This window comes from Stigmatopora nigra, chromosome 12, assembly GCF_051989575.1.
Source record: "Stigmatopora nigra isolate UIUO_SnigA chromosome 12, RoL_Snig_1.1, whole genome shotgun sequence".
NCBI classification, from domain to species: domain Eukaryota; kingdom Metazoa; phylum Chordata; class Actinopteri; order Syngnathiformes; family Syngnathidae; genus Stigmatopora; species Stigmatopora nigra.
This window is the reverse complement of record NC_135519.1, coordinates 3487939-3514402: the sequence shown is the minus strand read 5'-3', so window position 1 is coordinate 3514402 and position 26464 is coordinate 3487939. Positions and strand designations below refer to the sequence as shown.

Genomic DNA, 26464 nt, shown 5'->3' with positions numbered 1-26464 from the left:
GTGTGTGTGTGAGGAATGTATTGATTGAGCTAATGCTTGGAAGTGTGCAGCCCGTCCAACTTGCTGTGCTGGTCGTCACCTGATCCCATCTTTGTGGCATTTGACGGACACTTCGCCCTCTCAAAAGTAAAATCACTCTGAGGTGGCAAAAAAAAAAACGTTGCAGCATTTGAGAGGGCAAATGGGCTTTGCACTTGAGTCATTTGCTACCATTGAAGGCCATTGATGTTCAATCCATTTGAATTGGGATTGCTGCCAGTCCACCCAGTCCAAATGGATAAGACATCTATCACCATAATGAGTTAAAAGCAGAGGGAAGCTGATGTGGTGTTTGTTTTCAAGCGTGACTGTCTTGCAGCTTTGGGACGAAAATGAAAATGCTTATAGTATTAGTTTTGGAGTGATGGCGACATTGTCAGCAGGGACGCCGGCGTGCTCCGGGCTGCTGGAGCAGACATGTTTACTTGTACGAGTAATTTTTGCGGGGGACGAAATAGAAAAATCTGTTTCCTGATGGAAGCAGAGGCTTGATTAAGGAGGGGGGTTTAAGACTGAGGGTGTAATATGGGCAAAAATCCCATGGAAAATACTATTTTGGTCTTGTCATGGGTTTTTTTTTTCTCTAAAACTACGGTATAAATCATCATTTTCACCTTTTAATTTGATTCCTAATGTTGTTTTAAACTTTGTAGTATATTTAGATGCACAAATTGTGTAATGTATTGGAGATTTAGTTTGACTACTTTATTTTCATTTTTCAAAATTTGTAGTTATCTTATTGTGAGGACATTTGTTTGCATCATTTTCAGAATATTTTGAAGGGAATACAACAGCAAAGAGCCCATCGACAGCGAACGTGAGGGTGGAGGCGTGGCAAACCGCTAACCCGGAAAATGAAGGTAATAAAAGATTAAAACAAAATTAGAATTCAGTTTTGTAAAATGTTACATTAAATGTATGTTTGAGTGTGTCTGTATATATTAATACAAGTTAATTTAAATGTGTTTGTTCGGTTACGAGTTCGTTGCTGGGGATAAGGTTTCCATTTTATAAATTTTCCTTTGAAAGAATGTCGCTTTATTCCTAATAATAATAATAAAACCTACATTTTGCCACATTAAGACCAACGAAGAGACTTTACTTTAACTCGGCAATATTTTTTCCTCAGAATTAAAAAATAGTTGTTTTTTTCCCAAGGAATTTGACCTTGAAATTTTATAATATAAAGCCACTTTATATTGGGAACAAAATTTTTACCTCAATGTACTCAATTTTTTTTCTCTGAAAAAAGTGCAACTCATTTTTTTCCTGTAAAAAATGAACAAAAAACACGTTATATCATTTTTGATGTTTTTTTTCTAAAGTTGAACACAAAAATTCTTGACTTTTTTTATCAAATTTTCTCGTGATTTTCCAGACAACACCAAGAATCATTGGTAAACTCTTAATATTGATTTCTAATTTCATAACCACCTTGTTTTTCCTTCTATGATATACAACTTGGCATCCCGTAACATTACTTTGCCTTTCATCTCACGAAAGGACAAATGCAATGTTGTTTTCCTCATGCTTCTCATAAATCCAAATTATTATGTAAATATTGCGCCCCCGTTCAAGGTTTTTTTTCCACAGGAAAACTAAGCAGCGTAGTCCAGTGATTGGAATTCCTTTTTTTTTGCGACAGACACTGCAAGGTCAACGGCTTGTGTGCAAAAACAAGACAAATAGCAACTTGTTCATTATCATATTCTCATCAAAGTGAAGCCTACTTGAGTGACAGCTCGCCGGTTCCAATTCTTCCCATGTCACGTCCCGTGCATGCATACAGGCCAAGAGCAAAAAGGCGGGGGGGGGGGGGGAAGGCGCATGCAAATAACAAAAAAAGGAGAAGGAAAAGAAAATGAAAACACATCAAGTGAGAATTTAAAAACATGATTCAAATAAAAACAAATACAAACAAAACATAACAATGACACCAAAATTGTCCAAATTTCAAATCGAGGCCACCTGATTGGAGGTCGTCGCAGTTATTCATGTAACCCGTTAAGGTCCATGACTGGTCGTCACCAGTGAAATTTGGGAGAAAATTGAACGCCGCAAATGACACATCTAGTCTTTGAGAGATTGTGAAGAAGCGAAGCCACTGTTGCCTCACAAGCAGGAAGTTCGTCAAAGTCACTTATACTCGGAATTGCGGCTAATTAATTGCTCAGGAAGTTCATCGTTTGGGAGCTCAGCAAAGATTGCCGCGCCCTAAAAAAAGGGCGATTTGACCATATTTCATAATTAAACTCTTAAGTTTAGCAGGACACTATTCGTACACTAATTTTGAGTTTAAAATGCTTTCAGTTTGTATTTTTTCATTGCATTTAGGACAAAAAATGGTTTTAAAAAATCATATTGCGTCCTGTGTATCCGCAGGGGTGCTGGAGCCTATCCCAGCCAGTTATGGGCAGTAGACGAGGACACCTTAATTGGTTGTCAATCAATTTGGAGACTAACAACTAGACACAGACACTCATTCATACATTTTCTGAACCAGTTATCCTCACTAGGGTCACGGGGGTGCTGGAACCTATCCCAGCTAACTTCGGCAAGCAGGCTGGGGACACCCTGAATTGGTGGCCAGACAATCGCAGACAGACACTTTTATATATAGGGACCATTTTTAGTGTTCTTTTGACTTTACATGCATGTTTTGGGAACATGGGAGGAAAGTGTAGTGCATGAATGATATGAATTTTTGACCTAATGATACTCATTTTAAAATTCTAACAACTGATTAATTAACAAGCATGTTGATTTAAGCAAATTTTAGGTCACTTGACCCTTACAGGAAGAACACCTTTAGTGGTAATTTTTGTGGGGGTCTTTTGTTTCATATTAGCGTTCCCAATATTTGTATAATATTCTATTTGTATATATAGTGCATTTTTTAAATATCAAATACTGATGTAGATATTTTTCCTCGTTAGTTTTCTTCACTTCTATTTTAAGTAGGGATAATACTCTCAGAGGAGAGCTGGTGGGCAAGTGGTTCTAGGGTCGAGAATTCGATCCCAGGTCGGGACTCACTGTGGGGAGTTTAGATGCCCTCCGGGCAAGCGTGGGTTTTCTCCAGGTACTCAAATTTCCTCCCACATCCCAAAAACATGCATGGTAGGCTGTTTGAACACTCTAAATTGCCCCTAAGTATGAATGTGAGTCTGAATGGTTGTCCGTCTCCTTGTGCCCAGTGATTGGCTGGCCACCAATTCCCCCACCTGGTGCCCAAAGTCAGCTAGGATGGTCTCCAGCACCCCCGCGATCCTTGTGAGGACAAGCGGCACATAAAATGAATGAATAATAATCTCAGCCGAGTTGTATCCGGTCAGGCATCCACGCCCGCCAAGTGACCGCTCGTTCTCATCAACATTGGCCGTGCTGAAGAGCAGAAACAAGAAGCCCACGTCTCAAAGTGCTGCGCGCGCATTACACACGCGGTCGGTTCTCCCTGGATGGGGTCCGATATCACTGCGCACCACCTCTGCCTCTGAGCCAACCCACACACATTGACAAGCTTAAAATGCCAACACTGCATTTCACAAAACACAGGCGTGAAGCATATGAGCATAAGACACAGTAACACACATTGATGCATTGAAATCTATATAAAGCTCTGCACTCTGTCATTCTATTTAATCAGTGTGTGTGAGGGATGTGTGTGTCGATATGTCTGTATGTGTGTAAACCATAACAAACATATACAGTACAACAACTGTATCAACAATTCTGCCACTATTACAAATGTAGACAATTTAGCTGTTTGTTTGTTTTTTCTTGTTATTTGTGCATTTCCTTGCTTCTTTATGGTGTTAACTACTTATTCATTTATGATTAATATTTGTTGATTATTTATTCGTCGTTTTTTATCGCTGCTAATGGGGACCGGGACCCCCCGCAATAGCTGCGTTTCCGTGAAGTAGGCGTGCCCCTTAAAAAATGCTTAAAGAAACATATAACACGTGCACAAAAGCACCACCAAGCAAAAACATCATAGTAGTCCGTATGGAGGATCTTTTGCAGTTTTTTTGCACGTAAGAAACATCGTTATTGGGAGTTGTGAACAGTTTTTTTTGGGCGGTGAAGATGCGCCTGTAAACAGCCATGACGTCATCAATGCGATTCCTGAACTCTCACCATGTTATTGACCATTTCTTTGGCCTTTTCTTGATGCAATTACTAATTCTGATTGAATATTTTGTTTCCACCTCTTGTAAAATGATGTAATTTATCATTTTAACTTAATATCTTTAAATGTTTTATTTTTTTCCTGAAAAAAATCCGCGAAGCTCTGAGTCCGCAATAGCTGAAGCGCTAAGTAGCGAGGGAACACTGTATTGTCAAGCTTTAAAACTCATTACACTTGGTTAATGACAATAAAAGCATGCAATTCAATTCAGCCATTTGGAAAGCCATGTCATATAAAGGAAAATAAAAGTCCTTGTTGAATAATATAATGGGTTTTTTATATCCAGGAAAAATAGTTAAAATAAAAACTTTTGGGGGACTACAAATTAGTCTGTTTTAACTTGAATATTAACTAATTCTATCAGAAAATAAATGGTATATTTTTTCTCAATATTTTTTTCATACATAATGAATACTACATTCCTGACAAGGCCAAGTTTAGTTTTATAAATGAATACTTCAATTTCAAATTAATTAATTTAAAAAATGGCACTTTTGTATGTATTATTCTTCGGTACGGTACCGTATGTTACGCTATGTAACCTAAGGTTACACTGAGACAAGAAAATAATAATTAATAAGATATTTTGGAAGAGAATGAACCCAGCATTGGTGGTGAATGAGTTAAATGCATTTTGTGGCTTTATGGAGCATTAAAATTTTCGACTAAACGCACTCGTCGTATAATACAGAAAAAGCTGAAGTTAGCGGTTATTCTCACACACAATGCACGACCTCCATCAGTCGCCGTTAGCTTTTAATGGCAACGATGACACAGCTGTGTGTGTGTGTGTGTGTGTGTGTGTATGTGTGTGTGTGTTTTTGTCCACTGAATAATGGAAAAGATCCTTCACCCCAATTAAAATCTGCCAATTATCTGTAAATGTGAAAGCGAGAGCTGCAGAAAAACATGGATGTTACATTTCAAGAATATATGTTGAATTAAATAACTGACTTTTAAAGACACTTTACAATATGTTTACAATAGTGAAGATGCACTATAATAAGTGGAACATTTGACTCGTGTATAATTATTTTGTATTAGCTTAAGTTCAAACTAATTAGCAAAGATCAATTATCTTTTAAATTTTAAAAGTGTTGTGTGGCATTTTCTTGTTTTCTAATCTGTTAATGTATAGTTTTTTAATATTTAAAAAAATATTTTTAAAATTTTGCTGACTTGTTTTTTTTAAATGTAGTTCTTGTTTCATGTTTACTATTAGTAGTCTTTTCCTAAAAATAATGTATTTTCTACCAGGTTCCTTTTTTATCTGGTGTTTTGTCTATTATATTTTCTAATATTTTGTTGTTGTAATTTTTGAAAATTCATTTTCTGAACTGCTTTATCTCATTAGGGTCACGGGGGTGCTGGAACCTATCCCATCTGAATTTCCAATCAGCCTACCATGCATGTTTTTGGAACGTGGGAGGAAACCAGAGTACCCGAAGGTAACCCACACAGGGCCTGTAGACCATACAAACTCCAAACAGTTGGACTGACCTGGATTTGAACCCAGGATCGAGGAGCTGTTAGGCCAACACGGTAACCACTCAAACCACCTGGCCACCCGTTCTAATTTTTTAAAAATATAACTTGGGTGCATGAAACTTACAGGTGTAATTTACAAATTACATCAATTCAACTCTCCTGTGTTACAAAAAATAATACATCAATTAAATAATCCCATTATTAAATTTAAAATCCCTCTTTTTATAAAATATTATTTTCTAATAACGGAGAGAGCTCCAGAAAAGTAGGAAAAATGTGAAGACTTGTTAATAAATACATGAATTAACTCAAGGGATGAACAATCCCTTTCGACTGAAGCCACTCACCTCATCAACGTTCTCAAAGGCATTGATGACGTCATAAGGCAGGCAAGACAGCAAGTCTATGACGAACCAGGTCTTCAAGTAGTTCATGCGGATTAGTTTAGGGTCGGAAATGACTTCGCCCGCCGGGCCCACGAAGGTCGTGTGAAAGTTGAGCACGATGTCCACCAGAAAGATGACATCCACAATGCTGTCCACCACTAGCCAGGTCACATTGTTCTGCTTGGTTTTGAAGGACACGTTGTAGGGCACCATGATGGCCGTGTAGAACGTCAGGATTAGGATGACCCAGTCCCAAGTGGTCTTGAAGAGGCAGTAATGCAGGATGATGTGTGGGGGCGTCTTGGGGGTCTCCTGTTTGTACTGGGGGAGGATGTCGGAGCCCAGTTGCAGCACCTGTCGGCAAAATATTCAATATCTTATTAGGAGAGCATCTTCTCTGAGCACACTTGTTTACTCAGCTATTTTTCTTCCTTGCCCTTATCATTGACCTCAGCACAGCTTTAGCTCCTTTGCGCTAACGCTAACAATGACAATAGATCCTCTGCCGAGAACTTAGTTCAAAAATACGATACTAAATGTTGCTATTCTTGAAAGTCAGAGCTAGAATTAAGATCGAGCCGAAACAAATGCAGCCCGTCTCACGGGTATTTTATATTTTTAACCTCAGTCTGCAGAAGGTCTCGAACTTGTGGACTTCTTGTGGTTGGCTCCAGTTTTTTTTACCTAGGTCTACAGTGTCTTCTGTGTCTGTGCGAGAGAATTTCCCAAATACGGGATGAAATTAAGTTCTAATCTAATAAAAAAATAAAACCCATCTTTTGTAATGAAATCTAAGTTAAACAAGACTGTATAAGCAATTACATCTTTTATATTAATTATTATACAGATGTTTGACAATCATCACTTTTGACAGTATGGCTGTTTAAATGCCTGCTCACCGTCAAGGTTCCAGTCTTTTTGCTCTCGTGTGAAAGCAAAGCACCACATTGACTACATTCACGGACGCCAACGCAAATTTCTGTAACATTTTCAGCAATCAATTTGAAGCACTCTTACCAGTGCGTGTTTGTCTTTTCAGTTCTTCTGTCTTTAGTTTATCTTTAATTTCTTGCTACTCCATATTGGGCATACCAGGTCAAAATAGATACGGATTTAGAGGAGAAAAATATTAAGAGGGCCTGACCCGAAGTAATGATTGAAATTTTTTTTAGGCCCAACCAGACCCAAATTGTGAATCAGGTTGGGTCGGGCTCGAGTTTGGGCTTAAGATCTCAGCTCTACATATTCATTTGAAAGGCTATAAAGGCTTACCTCAGCCAGGCGTGAATGCTTGTGGACATTTTCTCCTTTGTGCACAGTGGGTTGCAACTGCTGCAGGACGCCTCGGCTGCTGGTCAGCGCTCGGGTCAGTCGGGCAAACTTACCCCAGCCTGCGTGGCGAAACGGACACCGTTAACTCATTCACAGCCAAGCATAATGTCAACGGCCACGGCTACATGAACGTGAGCCATTGAAAATTATAAACATTGTTTGAATCAGTTGTGTCCAACTACTGTCCTCAAGAGCTCCGATCCAGTCGAAACTCACCTGTTCTCCGATTAAACTGGGATGACTGACTGTGAATGCTCATCTTTCAATACCATTGAATAAATATTCATTCACTCCCTCCCTTTCAAAATGGATTGGACATCAAGCACCATCAAGAGGAGCCAATTAACTTGACCAAAAATGAATTGGTCAAGCCCACATGAGATATAATTGCCATTAATGTTCTCCACAAACCAAACTGAGTTTGACACCCCTGCTGTAGAATGTGGCTAGCTTCAGGTTTAAAAAAGAGATAGAGAAGTATTTTTATTGATTTACCCAAAAAAGAAATGTGCGTAGGACTGAAAGAAGGTGGTAGCAGGGGGAAGAAAGTTCTTCTTACTCTACCAATTTAGTGGTTTCTTCGGTTTGCATATGCGCAGCATGTATACTGGATTTAATTCATTCATTGTGTTCCGCTTATCTTCACAAGGGTCACATTTGCTGTGGCCTATCCCAGCCAACTACGGGCACCAGGCAGGGGACACTGTGAATTGGTGGCCAGCCAATCGCAGGGCACAAGGAGACAGACATACATTCGCACTCATACCTAATGGAATTTAGAGTGTAGTCTACCCAGCATGTTTTTTTGGGATGTGGGAGGAAACTGGATAAGCCAGAGAAAACCCACATTAGCCCAGAGAGACCATGCAAACTCCACACATGAAGATCTGAACCTGGGATTGGACCCTTTTTCTCAGAACATTGAGGCCAGCGCACTAACCACTCATCCACCATCACTTGTTTTTTCCACGCATTATTAAATGTGACAGTGACAATGCTGTCCAAACAACATTTCCCACAATGCCAAAAGGTGTGTGATTTTAGAACTGGTCCACAGAACGAGGCATACTCTGCCAAGGTTTTGGAGCTGCTTTTTGCTCTGCTAGTTTCTATTCACAACTGCGCAAGATGTGCAAACTTTTTCGGTTTATTTTGACCAAACAGCACAGGTGTAAATGAGCACTTAGATCAGAATTCGGGAATCTTTTTGACAAAGAGAGCCATAAACAATTCATATTTTCTAATGTTATTCCTTGAGAGCCATACTCCGGATTTAAAAGTCAAACTACATGTAATGGGTGCCTTTTTTGTAATTTTGCCACTTTTAAATTGGAAAAAAACTCTTTATACTCTTGACAACATTCTTGATGCAGTTACTAATTAATGACAAAGAGAGCCATAAACAATTCTGATTTTCTAATTTTATTCCTTGAGAGCCACACTCCGAACTTAGAAGTCAGAATACAAATAATGGGTGCCTTTTTTGTAATTTCACCACTTTTAAATTGGAAAAAAAACTCTGAAGACTTTAGACAACACCCTTACGCAGTTGCTAATTAATGAGAATATGCATTCCAGAAGAGTATTATTTAGAATATTTAGAAATAAATGATGATTAAAGCAGCTCTAGATGTGGTATCTCAGCTCTGTCACCAGCAGTTTCCATATTTTAGCTCACAAGTCACTGGAGAGCCAGGTGCACCCATCGAAAGTGCAAAATGTGGCTCCCGAGCAATATTTGATAATTTTGAGTTGATGATGAATGATTTCCAATTTGCAATCAAATAATAACAAAAACAAATTGTTTGTGGCCAACCTTTAGACGAGTCATCTTCGATGGGCTGCTTGAAGGCGGTGATGTCGCTAAAGGTGCAGAGGAACAGGACCACCTTCTCCTGCTCATTTCGAATAGGTGCAATTTTCACGAAGAACCACACAGGCGTCCCTGAAAGCCAAGAAATTCACATGAATGGTTAGTGCTTCCACGTGGACGACACACTTCAAAGAAGGCTGTGAATGTTTTTGCGCAATGAGGCGAACGTGGTGAACTCACTGTTCTTTTTGTACATGAGGATTTCAAATGAGTTCATTTCGTAGTTCTCGAACGTCAGGCGAACTTTTTCCGTCGTGTCTTTGTCGGTGAGCTCACCGTACATAAAGCTTCGGGGAAGAAAAAAATGGTAAATGGGAATTTCAATGTTTAATGAGACTCCATCAGTGAGAATGTAAATATTTTAATACATTTCGCACATTATTGTTTTAAGTATTCCTTGTTGAATATTTAATATTTTTTTTATATACATAAAACCTGCCAAGTACACACACACACACACACACACACACACACACACACATATATATATATATATATATATATATATATATATATATATATATATATATATATATATATATATATATATATATATATATATATATATATATATATATATATATATATATATATATATATATATATATATATATATATATATATATATATATATATATATATATATATATATATATATATATATATATATATATATATATATATATATATATATATATATATATATTTATATATATATATATATATATATATATATATATATATATATATATATATATATATATATATATATATATATATATATATATATATATATATATATATATATATATATATATATATTTATATATATATATATATATATATATATATATATATATATATATATATATATATATATATATATATATATATATATATATATATATATATATATATATATATATATATATATATATATATATATATATATATATATATATATATATATATATATATATATAGTACTTTTTTTAATTTTTAGGTACAAAAACGGAAATTTGTGTTTCAAATTTTAATGAATTGGGATTTAAGAAAATCACATTAAAATGAGGCAAATTTGAGAATTTTCTGTACCACTTATCCTCACAAGGATTATGCGGGGTGCTGGGGGGATATCCCAGTTAACTACGGACACCATGTCGGGAACACCCTGAATCGGGGGCCAGTCTGACTGAGGGACAGTTAAGACTTCCCAGTTCAGAGTTCACTCCTGTGCATCAACAGAACTTCTACATTGTCAACAAAATGGAACAGTCGCATGAAGAGGTAGTAGGAACATAACCTACAAGAAATATGTGATTTTCTCAACATATTAGGAAGTGTTAAATGGAAATCATGTATATCGTTAGTGACTCCCATTATAAAGTAGCTAGAAAGACAAGAATTAGAGGATGAATGCACATCAGTAAAGTTGAATTGAGGAAGCAACAACAAATCATTATTGTGATTATTTCTCCTTGTATTTCCAGTGTAAATACAGAGTATAACACACACATATAGTTTTACTCTTGCTCATCTTTATTCCACCCTTTTCTAAAGCAGATCTCCACTTCTACCTGCTATCTAGCCTCACTGCAGAAATCACAATATCATCTACAAACATCATATTTCATGGAACTTCCTGTCTTAACTCATCTTCCAGTGTATCCATCACCATGGCAAATATAAAAGGGCTCAGATCACACCCTTGGTGAAATCCCAACCTAACACTAAACTCTTCTGTCACTAAACAGCACACTTGCCTGCTGCAGTCCAACTGTCATACATATCCCAAACTACTCTGACGTACTTCTCCTCCAGACTTCCTCATGCAGTACCCCAGTTCCTCTTTGAGTATCCTGTCATAGGCCTTCTCTAGATCTACAAAGACACACCGACCTTCACCATTTATCTCTCCCTGCAGTGATATAAAAAGAAGCATTATTTACTTTTCAGATGATCAAAAACAAACAGTGACTTTTTGCTCTACGTCAAAAAGCTAACCTAATTGAGCATCCAAACATACACGCTTGCTTTTCCTTCCTTTGAAGTCCTCCACATAAAAAAAAAACCTTTAAACGATGCATTCATTTACCCGCTTAACCCTCCCATGATAAATTGAAATGAAGCAGATGAGCATTTATGGTCTTTGTCTGTGTAAAAAAAGCCACGATTATTACCTGTTGTAATGAATACATAGAGGACGGGTCACCACCGGCGCGCTTTAGTGCCGTCAGCCCTGATCTAAATATATCATGCGGCGGCTTTGTTATGAAATGCAAACGGAGAGCTAAATTTAATTAACGAGCCTACATTCCGCCGCCGCTGGGCAACTTCTGAGACAAGCGCCTGATGTTTTTTTTTTATTTTTTTAATGTCTTCTCTCTTTCTCAGGCCACTTTCTTCAAAGAAAGTCAATTAAAAATTCCTCAAGCCTCATTCTTATCGCGACTCGGGATTTCCCATAGGCTTGTCCTGGGAGACTCCGGACATATATCTCTGCATATCCGCAACAAACTCAGCTCAGATGTTGTAAATGGGTTTGCATTTTATGTCAAAGTCTCCTTGTCGAAACATTGAAAACAACCAGCCGCCACACACGCTGAAATTTTGAGATGGGATAAGAATGTTTCTCGTGGATGGAAGGTGTTGAATACAGTCAAGCCACAACTAATTTTCAATTTTTTCAACAACATAAGTGTTTTTTTTGCCAATTATGGTCTGAAAAGATATATTGACAAATAAACCAATCAGAAAGCCAGATGCTGATTGACACAAACATATGAGAGTGCAACATTAGTGGAAGAAAATTGGACTGATGACTGTAAAAAAGGTGACCAAAACATGAATAATGACTGTATGACCAAGGAAATATCAATCCAAACCCAATTGGTGAATCACGATTGACAAGTACAAAAACTGTCCGAATATTTATATTAACTTGGCTGCTCATTGATGATTTCCGATAGAGCTGTCCGATTCATTTTGACAGCGAGGCTGGCCCTCCAGTCAAAATAGATTGGACATTCATCAGCGTCAATGGCAACAACATATGATAGATAATACACTGCGAGCTCTCTCAGTTCAAGTTAATTGAATGGCTATCACAATCAATGGTAGGCAATGGGTTAAATGAAATTGAGTAGGAACACTAAATACAATAGCTTGCTGTCACATCCAGGCTAACCTTCATTCATTCATTCATTATTTTTCAGCACCGCTTAAAAGATTGTGGGGTTGCTGGAGTCTATCACAACTGACTTCAGGCCAAAGGCAGAATACACCATAGATCGGTCGCCAGTCAATTGTTGGGCACACACAGAGACAGACAACCACTCACAATCCCATGCTTGCAAGCACCAATCTCAGGTGAGTGAACCACTAACCCATCAGGTGGCACTAACCAACGTATTTACTTAATTCCCTTTAAAGTCACTGCATTAATAAATATACATCATAATGACGCTGAACTAACTCATTTCTCAACCCATTGTCATGTTGCTTACTTTTTTGTGTCAACATTAAAACATTATTATAAGTACATAACATTTGATTTAGAAGCAAACAAATGGGAGAATAATTGCTTGTATTAAATCTAACATCCAAGTGTAGTTATTTATCTTACAAATGCAGAATCTCTATGTTCAGGTGTACATATAACTGTATATGTTTATGTATGTGTTTATGTTTTTATACATATCTCTGCAATATGCCTACAACCAAACCAATTCAGGGTGTTCTGGGATAAGCTCCAGCACCCCTTGAACCTTGTGACAATAAGCGGCATGGAAAATTTATATTTTAACCATCTAAAAAAAAGGATAATTGACTTTAACCTGAATTGGTTGCAAATGAAAGTGGGGAAAAAAGCTATTTTCTGCCTTATGTTTGCCATATTATACATGTGGTCCTGAACCTACTAAACTACTATAAAAGCGCACCTGGAGTCCATAGTTGTGACCAAAAGTCCACACAGTGGTTGCATAATTTACCCCACAAAAGCTTCAATGCAAAATACAGTGAGGTGATTTTAGGATGAAAAAAAAAACGACTTTCAACTAAAAATAAACCTCATACGAATTGCAGCACGCGTAAATATACACACACGCGAAGCACACGTAATATTGAGTGTATTCAGTGTTGGCTCTGGCAAGTGTTCTGAAGCTTTTGTGGGAGCCCCCCAGGGTCCAAATCAGCAGAGCTGGCTGTGACAAAACACGAGAAATCTCCCACCACTCGCAAATCTGGTGGTGGCAACCCTTCGTGATGTGATCCTACTAATTTAGCATTACCCGCCATCTTGGTTAAATGCTACAGTCAACATGCTGGGCCAGAAAAGGAAATGCAAAACGATCTCTGATGTCGTCAGAGCCCAGTGGGGGGTTTCACTCGGCCCCCCGCTTCTTTCATCAGCAGGTTCTATCTCATTGTCGCACTTTCATTTTTTTTCTTCAAAATGAAAATCTATAAATTGAAGTCATGTTGGCGGCTCTTTTCTTGAAGTGAACGTTAGGAAAGCCGCTTGGGAATTTAGTCGATGGCCACTTTATGCGCTTTTCTTCAACACTAAGATAATTCGGCACACTGGTAGAACATTGGAAGTGAAAGATTATGTTTAAGTGCTATTTACAGTGATAGGGGTCCCATTCATTTGGACTAAAAGGGTTGGCAGAAAACATTTTAACATTGTTAAAGGCAGCCTTTGCCACTAAAACTATATACGCACAATATTAGAATCACTTGCTATTCACATTCACGTCGTTAATGCCAAGTATGACACATGGAGTTCAATATTATTTTTGTTCCCAACACAACAAACAAAAGCGTGAGCATGTGTTACAGTGTGAAGATCATCAACCAATTTAAATGTGATTTTAAGCAACCGCAGATTTCCCAGCTGTTACTCTCATTCGTGATTGATTGTGTATGTGCTGTAAGCAATACTTTTGTGTACGCTGGTGCAGAGCATAATTTAAATTAAAAGTCCAAATAGATTAGATGGAGAAAGAAATATACTACATTGAATGGGATTGAAACTACTGTACTGTAATGGGTTTAATTGAAACTGTTTTTTTGGTGTTTCTTTCTAGATATAACGCTTATAGTTTGTGAACTTTCCGTGTCGATCACATTTACTGTGCTACAGATACATGCAGATGTTGATGAAATCTCCTTAAATAATTTGAATTATTCATAGTAAATTTACCATGTATGTATTCTATTACCAACTGGGGTTGTTTATTATGCTATAAACGCCTATATCTTATAAAAGCTCAACATTTAGAAGCATATACTGATTATACTTCAACATGTGAATATGTCAGAGGACTTATATGTTTTATACCTTTCCTAAATTGATGCTCGGTTTCTTGGGATGAGATTTTACATGAATGATTTACATTTTTGCACATTTTCTGCAGGTTATTTGGACAACCACATCACTCCCAAGCCAAAAGATGTTCACTATTTGACATCATTGCGCTCCTATTTCATTTTAAAGTTCTATCAGATAAACGTAGATAAGATGCATACACATTTTTTTTAAAAAATAGAGAGGGTGACCCGGTAGTGGTTATCACATCTACCTCACAGTTCTGAGCCTGAGTGTGAGTGTTTCAGCCTTCATGTTCTGTGTGGGTTTTCTCAGGGTAATCCAGTTCCCAAAGTTGGCCAGGATAGACTCCAGCACCTCCATTGATGGAAGATGAATCAACATTTCGTCGTAAAACGAATATTTGCATGGATTACTTTCACTGCTACGCGATCCCTTACTTATGCTGCTAAGAAATCCTGAGACTAGCTCGTAATTGGTAGCCCACACCGCAGAGGGACCACTGAAATAATGACGCAAGTTCTCCATTTTGCCAATCAACGGAAATAAATTCTATTATTAAAATCTCTCAATTATTAGGGCTCCTTGGCGAAGAACGAGGCTGGTGCTCGTTCACTCAAATACTGTATTTTCACGACTATAAGGTGCACTTAAAAGTCTTAAATTTTCTCCAAAATAGACAGGGCGCCTTATAATCCAGTGTGTTTTATATAGGGGAAGAAATTATAATGTGTCATTCGGTGCGCCTTATAATGTGGTGCGCCTTATAGTCCTGAAAATACAGTATATGAAAAACTGGCATTTCTGTTCACATTCACTGTGGCCTACCTGCAAGTGCTGCTCTTCTGCATGACCTCTGCCCTATGGTACCCCGACAATTTGCAGAATCCGTCGTTGCTGTAAACGATGGGCCAGTCGACGATCTGCGCGTTGCCCAGCACAAAGTTGGTGTCTGCAACGGCCACAGAGATAAAAACACAAAAAGCACGCTTAAGGGGTTAATGCCGGCGTAGCACTGAAGTTAAAGACGTCGGAAATATTTGCCATTGATTGGAATCAATGGTAAATATTAGAGGAAATTATAAGAAAAAGATTTACTAGTAGACATGGAAAGACACAACCAAAAAAAAAAGCTCAAGGGAAGTTAAAAGCAGTTCAGGGGAAATATCTGGAAATTATTTTTGACCTTGGCAAATTTCATTGGTCGACATTAAAACATAATGCGCATAAACTACGCTAACACCAGAAATAAGTGTACCTACAGTTTCTGTTTTTAATTATTGTTTTGCCACTACCATTAAGTCATTGGCTGCCATTGAAGATGTCCAGTTCATTTAAACTGGGGGGAGCTGGTATTAGATGACAATGACTTATTGGTGTATTTTGAATTTTACGCATCAGAGTTTTCTTGGAAATTGACCTTTTGCAAACTCCGCCTCCCAAACAGCCATTGACCAATTTATACCACGTTGTTAAGTGGTCACGGTCAATCAGGCTTTATGCATTACTCCTTTGTCTAATTGATTATTTGGAGGGTTACTTAAGCCTTACGAGACCGCCAACTGTCATCCAATTTACCGGAAGAAGACAAAAAACATTAAAATGCTGGAGATGTCCAAAATACGAAGTAGATGTGCGATAGTCCAGGTGTTTATCTGGGGCAGTGTGTGTTTTCTTTACCCTTCCAAAAGCTGAAAACACAACTTTAGCAGTGTCTTCAATGGATTAAATACTGATTAAAATACTTCAAATTAATATAACGCTATATTAAACTGGCTACCTTTGTTGTGTTTAGCAAAGGTAGGAAAAAGTTGGATCTTAAAATATTGGTTACTGGTATCATTGGTATTACATATACCGTATTTACTCACATATAAGCCTCCCCCGCGTATAAGCCGTAGCCTTAAAATTGCCTTAAAAATCATTGACTTTTACCATTTCTTGTGTATAAGCTGCCCTCTGATTCACCTCTCTATATTCATAGTTTTAATAGGCAGTACAAATGTGTTGCCAAACAAGCAACAATGACTAAGGAGGGGCGAAGTTTTTGCGAAAGGTCAATTGAGACTATACTAGTCATCGCAAATGGTAAAAAACGGATACATCTTCATGGTAGTGTTCTATCTTGTCTGCTATTATAAATATTCCAAGGACAAATGTGTAACCTTTTATTTAAGAGCCCACCATCTACTTGCTAAATATTCATTATCTCCCATGATGCTTCATTACACGTAAGGTCGATAAACTGACAATTTCTCGTTAGCGCTTCAATATATTTTTTAAATGACTAAAGGATTATTGAGGATAATTGACAAGGCCGCTCATTTGTCTGCAAATATCAATAATTGTCGTTATTAGTTTTAAAGGTCAGAAAAAAAGCAGGCGGCGGGTATTAACGTGCCCTGTTTTGCGTATTTAAAAGGGTGAGCAGCTAAACTTACTCATATTTGAGACAATAACTTTAATCACACATCAAAAGGGACAATACGGAAACTTCAATTTCATACCACGTATGAACACAGATACACAATTACACTCACATACATAAAAACACACTTTTATCACATCCAAATAAATTTATGACAATGCACAAGATGTTCCATGCCAATGTGTGTTTTTTTTTTACAATGATCAGATGGATGTTACTCTTATGGAATCCAAATCTCTCACTCTTGTTTTGAAATTACTACAAAACTTTGTAAATTAACAACAATTGGTATAGAACATTTTAATGAGAAGGAGGGGTAGGGAAAACATAATAAGGTGCTTTAAATTGTAGTACCTGTCTGTCTATGTGACAGTGTCCAAACTGAAATTAGTGAAAAAGAAAAACAAGAGTTAACAGATTCATATGACAAACATCAGGTCGAATGAGTGAAGGTAAAAAAAGAGATGGAATGTGTCCACAAACTAAAATTAAAAACAACATGGAAAGACAATTGATTAACGTTGTTAAAGTGTTATCATATCAGGGGCGGAGCTTGGGGCCCCAGTTGGGCAAGGGGAGGGGCTGAAAAGCATTACGGATCTAAGCCAATCGGATCAGGGAGCCTGTTACTACTCATAGCACCTGGGCCCGATTGAAATTTGCACCACTACTGCGTCATATTGTGATATTTAATGAACTAGTTACATTTTTAAAGAGCATTGAAGTTTAAAACATTCAATGCTGGAGGCAATGGTTGACATATTGTGAATGGCAGCAAATATGTAAATTCAATGATGACAAGTGAGCAATTTTAACATAATATTTTGTTTTTTCAACCACAGTTGGCAATAATTTACTTTTTTTATAGTCGGGTTTTGGTGCCAGATGTTTTTTTTATCGTTTTTTATTTTAATAGCTGAAAAACTGTCATTCCAATATTCAACAACATGATGTTTATTTTACGCCACTTTTCCTCTCGAAAACTCTGACAGTCTTTTTTCTGTTAGTCGGATTTCTGAGTAACCACTCATCTCATTTGCTAGTTATGATTGGCTGCAGACAGCCTTTGGCAAATTTATAGGAAGAGGAAAATACATCATTTCACAGTAAAGAGAAAAAGGAAAGTTTATAAATGGAATATGAGCCCAAAGATGCATTGTTGCCACACCAATGAGGCAGTTTGCCCACAAGGCTATGATTTGTTAGACACTCCTCGCTAGACATGAGGACTAACAAGTTTTAAAAAAAAAGAAGCTAACGTTTGGCATTATCTTGAATATGGTTGAAAACTCACTTATGCAGTTTGGTGTGGATGTTTTTTTTAATTATGATTCTTTTTTTTAACTTTTATTGAAGAGAGGATGCCAAAACTCTGAGACCAGGACACAAGCTGTTTTCCAAGACTGATGGATCAAAATACTGTTCAACAACATGAAACAGTACAAAAGACAGTGAAACAATTCTTGTAACAAATGAGTGAAAGACTTTGTAGCATCCATCCATCCATCCAAGCGGTGAGTGCTCTTTTCAGATTAGTATTCTTGGCCCCCTTTACAGTAGGTCCAGATTTAGTGCTGGCTAATCTGCAGACCGCCCAAGGTCGCGCTGGCTTTTGTCTCAAAAGGATGGATTTGCATCCTCTTTTTTTGGGGGGGAATTTTGTCAACGCTCACTTCACAGCTATTGGTCGGCAATTGGAGTGGATATGGCGGGAAAAAAGAAAAATGTAAGCATTTTTTATTCATAGCAATCAAAGTCGACAAAGATTAGCGGATTACTTGAAATGAGACCACCGTTCTGAAACAGTTAGAGACACACAATGGGGTCGTGGTTTACTCGCTTGGCTTCGATGCAAGCAGGCGTGGGCTCAATTCCCAATAGTGGTGGTATGATTGTGAGTGCGGGTGGTCGTCTGTCCACCAGTCTAGGGAAGATATGGGCAAACTACGGCCCACGGGCCACATACGGCCCAAATAATGTTTTTTTTTCCCAAGATTGCGCCGTCACGCGGAAGCCAGTGGCAGTAGCTCTGCCCACTCTTATTTGTTTTTTGTGTTTTACAGCCCTTCTATCTTTTTTTAAATTACATTTTAATATATCTTAGTACATTCCTTTTTACTTTACGTTGTACTTTATACTTTTTACTTTAGTGATTAGTATGATAATACTTCAGTCCTATTTTTCTGTTTATGTTTCATATATACTGTTAACGAATGCAGTTTTTTATATGTATCGTATCTTGCGCTGACCTGGCCCATCCGTCAAATTTTTAAAGTCACTGTGGCCCACGGGACGAAAAGTTTGCCCACCCTAGACTGTAGGGTGTAGTCAGCTTTTCGTCCGACGTCAGCTGGGATAGGCTCCAGCTGCCCCAACAACCCTTACAAGGATGTACGGTATGGAAGATGAATGAAATGGTTTCAAATTTAAAATGGTGCATTGTTGCCATCTGCTGGCAGTTGTGTGACAATAAAAAAAATCCCAGTTTGCAATTTGCTGTCACTGAAGTCAGTGGCTTCCATTCATGGTGATAGGCATTACAATTGAACTCAACGGACTGGCAGTGAATAATCATGTTTCAGTGCTAATGAAAGCGACAAACGTCCAATTCATTTTGACTAAGAGAGGCTGGCATCTTCATGAGTTCATATCGTTTGCCACACTTCCCCATTGGAAAAAAAATATTTGACAAGTATGCTTGTAAATGTCAGTGAATGAGTTTATGAAAATGTTTCAGGCTGTCATGCATAATGGTTACATTCACTGCATTTATTCAGTAGTTAAGACAAACAGTCCAACAATCAAAATCGCGAGCTTCGGCCTTTTATTCTTTTACTACTAATCTGGCGTATGTCATAATTTGGTTTCTAACTAGCTATATATATTTTTTAGATTTTACAAAATGATTATTGAACTAAAAACACAAAAAAAAAACGGATTTAAAATTGCAATTATTGATTTACAAAGGGAAATTCAGGAAATATAATATACATCTATAACCTTCATTTTAATTTGATCCTCAAACAGAAAGTCGACACTTAAGATTTACTTTCTTGGACCGCACAAAATGTTTGGGCGGGCCAGATTTGACCCCCGGTTCCCACCTTAACACCTATAATCTGAAGTATAGTCAACACAACAAAAACAGGAAAAACAGACGTTGTAATTTTTTCCCTTGTTTGGTGGTATTTGACATCCACAAGCATGGTGAAATATTAATGAATATAACGATCCGTTTTATTTTTGCCGGGTTCTTGTTTAACTTTCAACCTCCGAGTCCAGCGATTAGCACATTTCCTGCATGGATACTTGACCCGTACAGCATACATATATATATTTATATATATGCATTACTGGTCATATAACACGCACCAGAGACTTGTGTTGCTCTTGTGTAATTATGAAGGGAATTAAAAATGCATCGCTTAAATGGCAATGAGTAAAGAACGAGTCGTTCATCCTGGGAGACTTTCAAGAGCTTCTCATATAAAGGTTGCTCTAATTACATTTTTTGTTGGTCCATCAAGTTCTCTTCATCCAAATCAATCCTGAGGGATGTTTTTTATGTCAGAACAAGTTACGATCCTGAACTTGATTGATTGATTAATATGGAAAAATCCTCAGTATTCTCAATATTCCATTTTTAGTGTTCATTTATTATTAATTACTGTTTTTGTAATGCCCATCCATAAAGAAGTTAATTTTACTAAAATGTCTGTATCTTCATCGGAATGTATACTGTATTTACTAGCTACACCAAGATTTCTTTTTTTTTATCGCAAGTAGATTTACATTTATTTTAAAACCATTTTTTACTTTGCATTACAATCTATCTTTCTCTCTATCTTTCTTAATCTAGAATGATTGGTTTGGAAATACTCCTTAATGACAAGGGTGTGGTGTTTTGTTTTTGTTTATTTTGTTTTTGTGTGTGAGGGAGGAGGTAGGGGACGAGGGTCCAATTTGCATCATCATTCAAACTCTAATGTTAGTCAGCAAAAACCCTAAAAAAACGACTACCTAAGTCAATTTGGCATTGGAACTATGGGAACTCAATGGATCAATACAGTCCACACACACAAACACACACACGCACACACACACACACAAGAGGAGAGAAGTGGGCTGCAGGGGAGGAGGGGGGGATAAGCAAGCTGATCCTACCGTTGGAGCGCCTGACAATATTCTCCAGAAAAGTGTTCTGAGGGGCCACAAGTCCCCGGCGGCCCCCCGCCATCCTGCAGCTTCACTCGGCCTCCTCCGGCTGAGGCTCCGCGCGATGCTCCGGCGTCATGGCTGCGTGCACGCTACTTGTGTGCGGCTGTTTCCTGCTGGCTGTTCGCTCCTCAGCCCGCTGGTGCGGTGGTTCTTCATCTTCCTCATCCGGGAGGAGGAGGAGGAGGAGGGACGAAAACGCCAGAGATGCTGACTTGGATGCGGGGATAGGAGGGGCCGATGGGCTCAGGGTGGGCTTCCTACGGCCTCCTCCCTCCCACTCTTTTTCATCCCACCCTCTCTCATGCAGTACGGCGAGGTGCCACAGCGACATCTGCCGGATAAAAGCTGCAAACTAACGTTTATATATACGTACAGACCTGAAATGCTAGTTTTGTAGGACAAAATTAGAATGTTTTGACATTTTTTTTAGATATACTAAGATGATAGTGCAGTTATTTTAATTTTGAAACATGTCAGTCAGCATCTTTTATAGACTAAGGTGCTATGAAATACTGCAGCAAGTGACTTTAACATGATGAGACTGCTTTTTGGACAAAAAATCATCAGAAAATGCTCAATAATGAAATGAGATACTAATTAATAAGGCTTCCTTTCTCAGCTCTCTAGGCTCCGCCCACCAAGATGTCTCCAAATAATATGATGCCACACCCAGAATTCCTGCAGTCTGCTCTTCTCTGCAAAAAACGACCTGAATTGGGTACCAAATTCACTTTCTCCATTTATTGTTAACCATCGTTGTATTTACTTTATATGTCTTGAAAAGATAAATTAAATCATAATCTCATAAATTGTTAATTAATTAAAAATGAACAATTACACTTGGGTTAATTGTAATTGCAAACTTCAAATGTTTTTTTTTTTGTATTGTAGTGTATATATTTAGCTTCAACTGACAAAGATAGAACTCATTAATTGGCTGCCAATGATAACAATAGACATCCAATTTAATTTCCCGGCTGGACAAAAATATCCACAATTGGATGTCTAACACTGTCAATGGCAATAAAAAAGTTATATTTGGAGGAGTGGCTGTTAAGGGTCTTGTTTCACTGGTAGCCAGAGTTATTATTTTTTTTAAATAGACCTTCTTGGCTACCATTGGAAGCAAAAGACATCAATAAAAGAGCAAGAGATATCACCATGACTGCTGCCAACACTGCAGTGGTCATGAATGTGATATCCGTCAACCTGAATGGCAATCGATGAGTTAAGATCAAAGATAATTCACCATTTGAAAATACGTAGATGGAAAAAATACAAGTTCATATGCTCAAATTATTTAATATATATTTGTATGTGTTTTCAGAAGACTTTAAAGCATGACTAGTAGACTGAGTTGGTTACCATGGAAACCAGTGGTGTGCAATGCACTGGAAAGGTGAGAGTCATTAAAAATGAAGCTTACCTAGGTAAGGCTGCCCTTCCACTGAGAAAGATGAACTCAGAGCAGCAAATATGCAGGACAACATCATTATTAATGAATAAAACGAAAATCTTTTGTCTGAAGATCGACTATACAGTGATGCGACATAGTTAATAATAATTTCGCAACATGACTTTTTTTAAGACACCATACAAAGGGCAACTTCACAGACATCACACCAGTTTCATTTTAAATGGGTTTATGTATAATTGGATAGCACATTTGCAGAACCAATATGTATATATACTCTTCTAGTAAAAGGGAACATTGTGCGACATCAATTATTTTCAGTCCTGCGTCACAAGAGTATCAAAAAGTCTTTCCATGTTTAATCAGGATCGCTGACTCATTCATTACAATAGACAGGAATGGCGGCCAATGAGTTAAGTGGCCCAGGTCTTTGAGAGTTTGAGGTGGGCTAAGTGATCGGTTATAGTTTTGTGCTGGGGGAAGTTGTTATATTGTGCCTCCCTAATGCGGAGAAAGTTTTCTGAACGACGCTCAGCGGCGCTCCCGAGCTCCTGCTGCGCCGTCAGGTAGGGTCGACTGAGCCAGTACTCATTTTGTTCCTCGCGTTCCAGGTGCTTGATCATGTTGCGTTTCATTTGCCACGTTACAGGCCGTGGGCGTCGGTACTTGCCGATCCACTGCTTGCCTGGGATGCCCTTGCGTAGTAGGGCCAGGGTGAGAAACATGGTGGCTGCTCACGTTGCTGGTGAAAACAAATATAAAGAAATATAAACATTTCAGACAGTAAAACAACCAAATCAATGCACCAAATTCAAAGCAGTTGTCAATTTTCAACTGCTCTAGAAATTGAGTTGACTAGATGATCTTCAGGATGAACTGTATTTATGACTTCATTTGCTTTATGCCAGAGAGGAAGCCAACACGACACAAATGGAAATTATCAGGACGCATGTTATATAGTTATGTGAGGGTGAGTAATATCTTAAACTATTGTTTGATCATGATGTCCTTAAATTGACCCCAAAATGAATTCGGCCCGCATATGTGGCAATTGACATTGAGTCGGATCCAATCTTTATCCCTTAATATTTCAATATGTGCAAATAATACAAACATTGTGCATCAGAGCTTTTTCAAAACTAACCAATTGATCCTAAAAAGAATTCGAAAAAATGTGCTTCGATGGAATATCTTTACAATGCTGTCGGATAACATTGGATGCTATGTTGCAGGCTAACGTGTAGGTCATATAACAAGCCAGATTCGTTTTAAATAATCATCGAAGTGATGTTTTTCATATTACCTTAATTCCGTGCTAAAGAACGTTTTTAGTTTTTAGGGAAAGCCTGCAAATGCAGAAATCTGTGCAGTTAAAAAAATAAACAAGCTTTGTCGATATCTCGTGCATCAAGTTTAAACTTCCGGGCTCATTTTCTTGTTCTGTTCTCTACTTTTAGGTTGGCAAATATCTCATAAGCGCGTTACCGCCCTCTTCTGTTCAAATTATTTGGAACACAACATATGTTGGGTCCTTTCCTCCAAATTTTGGAAGTTATTCGTTTAAAGTATGAAATATACAATATCAAATTGTTTTGGAGTGGATGTCATAATTGTTTGTCAACCTATTCAGATGTTTTGTGTGGTTTAATCCTATAAAAAGAAATAAGACTTTACTTTTTCCACTTTCACGGGCTGTCAACAACTAATGTATTGCTGGGAAATACAGAATATTTCACTGTCACATTTTATATCGTGTATGTAAATGCGCTTTAATTACATTCAACCTCTACCAGATTGACGTCTTTATCTATCCAGATTGACCACTAGATGGCGGTTATAGTAAACACTTTAGTATAGTTCTGCCTCATACACTTTATAAAAGTTCTTTTTTAATTATTATAATGATGCGTTATTTACAAGCGAGAGATGCTGAGTATCATACAAAAAATCTCGTTGAATCATTTGATCTATCTGGCCAAATATAATTTAGACATAATTTAAGTGTTTTCATTCGGAGAAAACCTAGATGCGCAATACGCGAGCCAAACGGAAATATTTTCTGTCAGTGATAAATAACATGTATTTTCAACGGCGCATGTGATTCCGAATAACTATAAAAGGCTCAAGTTTCAACAAATTTTCAAATATTTTGTTTTTTAGTGACCGACAGAAATGCAATATGTTAACTTTTTAATTACAGACTTAAAATATATTTCATTTTTTAACATCAAGTGTGATCCATAGCTATCTTAATATCATTTTATGACCCAAACCATTCAAAAATCTTCTCTAATTAATCGTATTTTATGTTCGTTGCAGGTTAGTCCGCCAGAGATTACTTCTTAAAGATGGCCGTTAGTTACTAATGCTGCCGACTCCAAGTGTTTTGCATCTAGCGCTATGTTCAGATGATATCAATTCCTATACCAGTGGGTGGAGTTTAAATGAAAGAGCTCAATAAGGGGGCTGGGTTTAGTTTCCACTGGCTTTCCCTCCCCCATGTTCTCACGTCATTCTGGGCTCGGCTGTGAGCTTACCATCTTCCACTGTCAACTGTAGCGGAGTTTCAGGGTCGATACCGTCATCTTTTCACGGGTAAGCCGAACCAAAAGCATGCCAACTAGTACTGATTTTTAAATTTCTAAACAAATAGTAGTTTTCTTATGTGAAAATTTGTTTTGAAATTGTTTCTTCAGCGTGTGACCAATGTGTGCAAACTTGTTTCGTCGAAACTTTCCTACGAGGGCAGGCCCGGTTATTGGTTGCAACAGGTCGGCAGTTGACGTGTGCGTTTTTGGTTGTTTTAAATAATATTATTGTTTCTCTCCCTTTTTCCTTTTGATTTTTTTAAAACAGAACAACCAGGTTACAAAGAGGAGAGGAGATAGACTCCGATCCAAAGAGGCTTCACGGGTTGTGCGAGGATTAAAGAATCTACGGTTTTGTCGAAACTGCCAGTAGTGCGGATTCATGCTTGATCTAAATGCGGTACGAAGCTAAAATGATGCCGGTGAGTATTAAGTTATTTCTCACCTTGAACTTGCCGTTTATCTGCTCTTAATAATGATTCTACTCTCGTCTTTTAAATCCATGAAATGTTGTCAACTTGTCGTGTCGAATGTGCTGTTGTTACCATGGCTATGGCTGAGTGTACACTCATTTTTCCTCTTGAATAATTCTGACGTCTTCTACTGTTGACAGATTAATTCTGGGAACAGTTCCCATGTTTACATTATGGGTGGGATGCAAACATTTGTTACTAATATTTTGTTGAATTAACATGTAACACTGTAAAGTACATAACTAGAAAAAAATCATTGCTGAACATACATAGACAATGTTTTGTCCAGTTATGATGTTACTTATGCAAAACAATTAAAACATTGATATTGCTTGCTAATTGATGCAATGGAATAAAAACCCTGATCTATTGAGGGGAATATTTTCAAAACTCATCCACAAGATGTGAAAATTCTAAGTACAGAGAGACTACCATCTTGCACTGAGGGGAAAAAATGCATTTTGGGGAAACAAATCTCACCCATTTATATTTAGTATAATTAGCACTAAATATATAATTAGTTCTAAATGTCGTCTATATAACAGAAAAGGTTATTTCAGTTTTTTTTTTTGTGTTGGCTGAGAAATGTTCAGATTTTGCAATGGCATCTACAGAGGACAAATTTGAATTGCTAGTAATGAGGATTTTAAAAAATTGCAGTTCTTTTCAAGTCTTTTATCATTTCCACATGACAGTCAAGC

The 26464-nt window shown here is 37.6% G+C and overlaps 3 protein-coding genes and 1 long non-coding RNA gene across 8 annotated transcripts in view; 2 read left to right on the top strand and 2 right to left on the bottom strand.

Annotated features, from left to right (window-relative positions):
- The window catches only part of kcnh1a (potassium voltage-gated channel, subfamily H (eag-related), member 1a), a 41749-nt gene extending 20234 nt beyond the window's left edge, over window positions 1-21515 (bottom strand). Inside the window, exons 1-8 of one of the 4 annotated variants that reach the window (XM_077730170.1) lie at window positions 21235-21515; window positions 17425-17451; window positions 15471-15594; window positions 9491-9597; window positions 9254-9382; window positions 7378-7496; window positions 6067-6459; window positions 1770-1796 (exon numbers count right to left, since the gene is read on the bottom strand). In XM_077730170.1, coding sequence (XP_077586296.1) covers window positions 1770-1796; window positions 6067-6459; window positions 7378-7496; window positions 9254-9382; window positions 9491-9597; window positions 15471-15594; window positions 17425-17451; window positions 21235-21307 — 999 coding nt within the window. In that variant the 5' untranslated portion in view covers window positions 21308-21515. The remainder of the gene's footprint in view (window positions 1-1769; window positions 1797-6066; window positions 6460-7377; window positions 7497-9253; window positions 9383-9490; window positions 9598-15470; window positions 15595-17424; window positions 17452-21234) is intronic. The other 3 variants (XM_077730172.1, XM_077730171.1, XM_077730173.1) reach the window with 3 other exon arrangements.
- On the top strand, window positions 849-23422 carry LOC144205662 (uncharacterized). The gene is made up of 7 exons (XR_013328147.1): window positions 849-899; window positions 5586-5773; window positions 9260-9409; window positions 12526-12679; window positions 18427-18584; window positions 21908-22006; window positions 22616-23422. It is a non-coding gene; the product is annotated as an uncharacterized LOC144205662 (long non-coding RNA).
- On the bottom strand, window positions 22915-25879 carry mrpl57 (mitochondrial ribosomal protein L57). Of its 2 annotated transcripts, none has more exons than XM_077730180.1 (2): window positions 25736-25879; window positions 22915-23444 (listed from the first exon to the last, which is right to left on the bottom strand). In XM_077730180.1, the coding sequence occupies exon 2, from the start codon at window positions 23425-23427 to the stop codon at window positions 23116-23118; it is 312 nt and encodes a 103-aa protein (XP_077586306.1). In that variant the 5' UTR covers window positions 23428-23444; window positions 25736-25879; the 3' UTR covers window positions 22915-23115. The 2 variants fall into 2 exon arrangements, with proteins under 2 accessions (XP_077586306.1, XP_077586305.1); XM_077730179.1 differs by lacking the exon at window positions 25736-25879 and adding an exon at window positions 24006-24175.
- LOC144205656 (apoptosis-stimulating of p53 protein 2-like) overlaps window positions 25179-26464 on the top strand; it is a 28494-nt gene continuing 27208 nt past the window's right edge. Inside the window, exons 1-2 of the mRNA XM_077730169.1 lie at window positions 25179-25297; window positions 25559-25712. Coding sequence (XP_077586295.1) covers window positions 25686-25712 — 27 coding nt within the window. The 5' untranslated portion in view covers window positions 25179-25297; window positions 25559-25685. The remainder of the gene's footprint in view (window positions 25298-25558; window positions 25713-26464) is intronic.